At 32.0% G+C, this 6,680-nt stretch overlaps 1 protein-coding gene across 1 annotated transcript in view; it reads right to left on the reverse strand.

Annotated features, from left to right (window-relative positions):
• LOC101889014 (cytochrome P450 4c3) overlaps positions 1 to 6,396 on the reverse strand; it is a 52,418-nt gene extending 46,022 nt beyond the window's left edge. The window contains exon 1 of the mRNA XM_005185973.4: positions 5,942 to 6,396. Coding sequence (XP_005186030.2) covers positions 5,942 to 6,176 — 235 coding nt within the window. The 5' untranslated portion in view covers positions 6,177 to 6,396. The remainder of the gene's footprint in view (positions 1 to 5,941) is intronic.
• Between the last annotated feature and the right edge of the window lie 284 nt (positions 6,397 to 6,680).

Raw genomic sequence — 6,680 nt, forward strand, 5'->3', positions numbered from 1 at the left:
CAAGTTTCGATATTGAATACATTTAGTACTTTTGATAACCAAATCCCATTTTGCTTGTCATAGACATACATATTTAAATATTGCATATTCTGTCATTACCCCTCCACTCCCCAATATGTACTGGTACTAAATAACCTTTTAGTACAAGAATCCGTTTCGTGCACCGCTTTTATGTTTATAGACAAAGCTCAGGCCCAAATTAGTTCAATATTTAGTACCTATGGCTGCCGAAAATTACTTCATAACCTCATTGTTTTGCTATTGATACCGCGTACACATAGTTTCCCACAGCATCTTATTCACATATAATTTTCTGTTAGTATTTTTAATGTCAGAGAAAATTTTAAATATTTCCTTTGACATACAAAATTTAACACATGCCATGTTACTTATGTATTCGTTTTTTTTACGAAGACCTTAACAATCATTCTTTTATAATTGGCGATATTATAATGCCAACTAATTATTTGTACAAACATACACAGATTTCGTACATAAACGTGTTGAAAGTAGAAGTGATTTTTCTGTGGCTGTATTTTTTTTTCTAGTTTCACTCATCATTATCATTGAAAATAATTACAATTGCCTGAGAAAATTTGAAAAAAAAAATGGCGAAACAACGAAATCACCTGTGGCATTGCAAAGAAAAATATAAAGAAACGCAAATGAAGAAGATTCACGATAGAAGATAGACACAAATTACGATAATTATAATTGAAATATAATTTGTTAAACATGCCCATAAGTTTGGGGTTTCAGGCATTTCTGTAGATAAAAATATATAGCCTTTTATTTTTTTACTAACATTTTACACATTTATTTTTTCTTTATTTATTTTATTGTGTATTTTTTTATTTTCTTTTTATTTTTTTAACTCTTTATAATATTTAATTACCAATTGGCCCTTTCGACTATGCGTGTGAAACAAAATAAAACGCTGCTCACAAAAAAGTTTTATTTTGATTGTTTTTGTTGCATAGGCGTTGCTTTAAATGTATTTCAAATTGCCTATTCAAATCATTAAAACAATAATAATAAAAACACACTTTATTGTTGTTGAAATGTTTTTGTTTTTAAATTAAAAAAAAAAAAAAACAATATTGATATGCATGACTTGTAAAGCGCACGCTTAGCGTCCGCCTAATTGTTGTGGGAATATTACTTTTAATTATTCTATTTATATTAATTTAATGTAATATATTTAATGTAATTTATGTATAAGGGTACCCCTAAATGATGGATAATGTTATAGAAAACATGCAAAATTAATTAGATCGTAGTAACGTTTGAATGGACAAATTTGTAAAACGTTCCTTTCCGCAATAAAAACCAGTAAAGAAAGTCCTAAAGTCGGGCGGGGCCGATTTTATGATACCCTACACCACTTTGCTAATTTAGTTGAGCTCCACTTGATAATTGAAAGTTTTCATGGGAGAATTCAAACATACACGCTATGATTATAATTATAATTTAAAATTCAAAGGACTAAATATGCCGAAGCATTTGTATCTTTTAAATTCGGACTTGCATTGCCCATTTGGTGCGAAATTAATTTGAAATCGGATAAAAATATATATGGGAACTATATCCAAATCTGAACCGATCTCGATAAAATTTGGCAAAGATATTTCTGAGCTGTATTTGATATATTTCCCTGAATATCGTTGTTACGGAGTGCATATTACGGCTGTGTGTAACAAATACAATAAATCGGATGAACAATATATATGGGAGCTATAACTATATCTGAACCGATCTTCACCAAATTTGGCATACTACCTTCTAGACTAAATTCGGTCGTATGTGCCAAATTCCATCCCATTTGGACAAATATTAGACGTTTGGTGCACAATAAATGGTAAATCGGACGAAGTTATATATGGGAGCTATATCCAAATCTGAACCGATCTCGATAAAATTTAGCAAAGGATTTTCTGAGCTGCATTTGATATATTTCCCCAAATATTGTTGTTACAGAGTGCATATTACGGCTGCGGAGGACAAAAATAACAAATCGGATGAACAATATATATGGGAGCTATAGCTATATCTGAACCGATTTCCATCAAATTTGGCATGCTTATTTTTAGGCCTAATTTGGTTGCATGTGCAAAATTCCATACTATTCGGGCTGATATTACACGTTTTGTGCACAATAAAAGGCAAATCGGACGAAGATATATATGGGAGCTATATCTAAATTTTTACCGATTATCTCCAATTTCAATAGGGTTCGTCCTTGGGCCAAACAAATGTTGTTTGCAAAATTTCATCTCAATCGAATAATAAATGCGACCTGCATTTTGTTCACAAGAATACATGGACGGACGGACGGACAGACGGACTGACATGCATAAATCAACTCAGAAAGTGATTCTATGCAGATCATCAAAAGGAACTATGGATCTATCTCGTTTCCTTTTGCCTGTTACAAACAAATGCACCAAGACATAAAACCCTGACCACCTTGTGGTGTAGGGTATAAAAATCCATAGAGCTTGAAGATGGTCAATGTTGTTTTCCACTATTTAGTTCTTCCCTTCCATACAATTTTGACCTGTTAGTTATGCAGAGGGTGGGTATTCAAACAAATATTCTTTTTCATGCATATCGAATGTGTCATTTTTGATACTAAACTTAAAGACTACTTGTTCTAAGCCGTGACAAACCAAGTTCAAGCCAAATCGCTCGGAAAGTATAACCAAGACTCTCACTTATGGGTATCTTTATATAAGTCCTATACCATGGTGCAATAAGGAGATAGAACAGCTTTGTAAAATTACAGAAATACAGGCTATGTCCGCTTCCTGTCAGAATTATTCAAAATTATTCGTAACAAGCTGTTATCTTTTATTCCGTATTTTTATACCCTACAACATAGTATGGAGGATATATTAAGTTTGTAATTCCGTTTCCGTATATATATATATATATATATATATATATATATATATATATATATATATATATATATATATATATATATATATATATATATATATATATATATATATGTATGTATATACATATATTGATCAGCATAAAATACTATGTCGATTTAGCGATGTCCCCCCGTCTGTTCGTTTGTACATCTGTGGAGTCACTCTAGTTTCTAAACGGAAAACGGAATACAATTTTACTCAAATCTACATCATGTCTGCTGGCCTTTTGGTATTGAAAATGGGCCAGGTAGGTCCACATTGTGGTATAGCCTCCATATAATGTCACCTCCCTATTCTCGGTATTTTGGTGATTAAAGTGACATTTTTCAACGGAAATGTTTCAAATGTGGCATTTGAAGTTCGTAATGGATACTACAGCTTAAGACAGAAAATTGTCTGTGCAGGTCAACGTTTTGGTATAGCCCCCATATAATGGTACATCCCTTTTTCGGTATTTTAATGATTTTAGCTACACACCAAACCAATTTATTTTTCAAGTTTCGCATTTGAATATTGTATTGGCCTATGAAAAAAGTGACCTATGCTGGTCGACGTCGTCGTATAGGCCCTAATAAAACGGTTACATTCTGTTTTTTTAATATTTTAACATAATTTTTAACGGATTTTATTTTTTTGAAAACTGCCAAATTCGTTCCAAATTGTAGAGAGTATTCAAAATTCGGTCCGTCCGAACGTACAGCAATTTTACTTGTTTTTTCTCATTTTTTAAAATGAGTAAAAAAGTGCGAAAAATCAATAAAATGTCTGAATATTCTTTCAAAAGTTCAATATTTCAATTCTATGGCAAAACTGGTTAATATCTGCAATGCACGTTTAAAGAAACGTCATTTTCATTTTGAAAATATTTTATATTTTTAAAAACAATAAATACATACACAAAATTGGCAGAAGTCACGAGCACACTTAGAAATAAATTGTAATCAGCTAGTAGCTCTACCTTAACTTTTTAATGTATCTTGGTTTATACTAAAACTTCGACCTACCTAAAGAGCCCAAAGAATTGTTGGGTTCTTAAGCCAAATGTTGTTAAGGCCCTTTGTTTTGGCCATATACAAAGGGTCCCTTTTAACTTCGGATATACTTCATATTATTTAGAACAGAGCTTAAAAAATTTAATACAGATCTTTGGATTACATCCCTAATCATTGGTACAGAAAATGGGTCATATTGATCCACTCTTTGTGTTACTTTCAAACCTGAAGTCCGAGGAAAATTTTTCAAAAAATAAAGTAAATAAAGTATTAATGTCGGGAGGGCCGACTTTATGATACCCTACACCACTTTGCATATTTAGTAGAGCTTTACATAATAAGTAAAAGTTTTTTTATGAGGAATTTGTGAGAATTGGATCATACCAACTATGATTATAGTTATAATTTAAAATCAAAAGGAACTAATAAATGAGGGAAAAATATCCTCTTCCTCTGAATCGATTTCTACTAAATTTTTCGAGGCATTTGTGTCTTTTCAATTAGTGCTTGTATTATCCATTTGGTGCACAGTTAACTTGAAATCGGATAAATATATCTAAATTCGAACCGATCCTGATAAAATTTGGCAAAGGAATTTCTGAGCTGTATTTGCTATATTTTCCAAATATCGACTTGACATACTTATTTTAAGGCCCAATTTGGTTGTATGCGCAAAATTCCATACTATTCTGATATTACACGTTTGGTGCACAATAAAAAGCAAATCGAACGAAGATATATACGGAAGCTATATTTAAATTTTGACCGATTATCTCTAATTTCAATGGGGTTCGTCTTTGGGTCAAATGAATGATTTGTGCAAAATTTCATCTGGATCGGACAATAAATGCGACCTGTGCTTTGTTTACAAAAATACATGGACAGAATATTTTTATCTTTGTCATCATCCATCCTATATGATTCTATGTTGGAGATTTTTGTACAAACCCGCCCTAACATGTGTTTTTAATATACATGAATTTCTAGCGTTTAAGTAAGATTTAGACTCTTGGTGTCTTTTAGGACATGTAGCAGAATTTTATGACAAATAATTTTGTAGGATATTTTGAATTTGTACGAACCCGTTTAAAGGGAGTTTTTAACCAGATCAATTTTTGACCAGCTTGAAGATTATTTTTTTAAATATTATTCTATTTCTCTGCGATATTACCGAAGACACTATATTCTTAATCCGAAATTTTTCAAAAGTGTGGAAGTGTGCCCTCGGTATGAAATTAAGTTCTTTTAGAAGCAAAGGACATGAGTCAAATTCAGCCTAGTATTATCTTGCTGTCAATTTTGTTTTTTTTTCGCAAAGAATCCATTAAAATTAGATGTGATTTGACGACTGAAAAATTTAGTTCGTCTTGCCATGTTACCTTGTAAATACACCTAGCTTAAAAAAGGAAGACAAAATAACACAAATTCTTTTTTTTTGTCTTTGTCATTTGTGACGTTTTGTTCTTCCTCTATTTCTTTCATCGTATGTAGCTACAATTCACCACTATTTCTCAGATTATACCTATAACGGTATTTTGTTGTTACATTACAAATCAAAAGTGATACAAATTTAAGTAATTAATTAACACTTTCATTTGTTTGGTGTGGTTCAACGCTAATACAACTGATAGCCTGAGGTACGAAGAGGGGATAATAATCTCATGGAATAATTCAGGGTTAAAATAGTTTACACCTCTCAGCAAACAGAGAGATTATTTAATCGAGCAATTTTTTATCCAAAAAAATTTTTTGAATTAACCACAAGGAAAACAAAACAGAAACGGCAAATTTGTTGAGGTAGGGTCAAAAAACTCTGATAAAGTCACAACATTAAAAAAAAACCGATAGAAACGCCGTTTATGTCATAGTCTACACTTTCCAAAAAATTATACGAAACCGTAATGGGGTCACAATTAATGTTTTTTCTTCCTTCTTTCTTTCTTTGTAGTTTTTAGTTTTTTTTTAGTTTTTTTTTTTCAAAATAATCAATAACCGCTCGATATTTACCATCATGATCGACACTCATTTCCACTGCATTGCCCAGCAGGGGCATTGCTTTGGGTCCAGGTATTTTTTCAATGAGACGCACCAAGCGGGCACGACGTCTATTATAAAGCACGGTAATGATGGCGATGGCTGCGACTAGGAATACAGTTATTGGCGAATAGCCGGATATGTATTTAACGGTTTTGGAGAGTAGGAAACTCTCGGCCATCAAAGAGCTTATGACACGAGAAGACATTTTTTATTTTTTTTTTTACTTTTTTTCGAAACACAAGTAAATTTTTCAATTTCGTATTTAATTTATTTCTAAATATTTTTTTTTGGTTTTTAACTTCTTAAATTTTTCATCAGTTTTCCACTTTCACAGTTTTCAAAAATTATTTGCTATTTTTTTTTTTCCATTCCAGTTGAAAGCAAAAGTTTTTAAATTGCGCGCTCTTTTATGCGAAACAACCTCCACGACGCGTTGTTTCGTTTATGCTGGCCGAATGTCAACTAACCACCGCTCAACAATTGCATAAAAATATAAAAGAAGTCTTTAACATTTTCAATGGCTTATTTTTCGGAGCGAATTTTTGATTTAAGTTGGTAGGTGTTGTTGTTTGTTTTGTGTTGTGTTTTTCGTTTGTTTGAAATGGAGGTGATGCTGCCGGCCATTGAAGTTGGCAGCAATAGCAACAGCACGCATGCGCACAAACAATCATTTTTAACATTGGCAGTGTTGTTGTTACCGACGTCGGCT

This window comes from Musca domestica, unplaced genomic scaffold (assembly GCF_030504385.1).
Source record: "Musca domestica strain aabys unplaced genomic scaffold, Musca_domestica.polishedcontigs.V.1.1 49, whole genome shotgun sequence".
Classification (NCBI taxonomy): Eukaryota; Metazoa; Arthropoda; class Insecta; order Diptera; family Muscidae; genus Musca; species Musca domestica.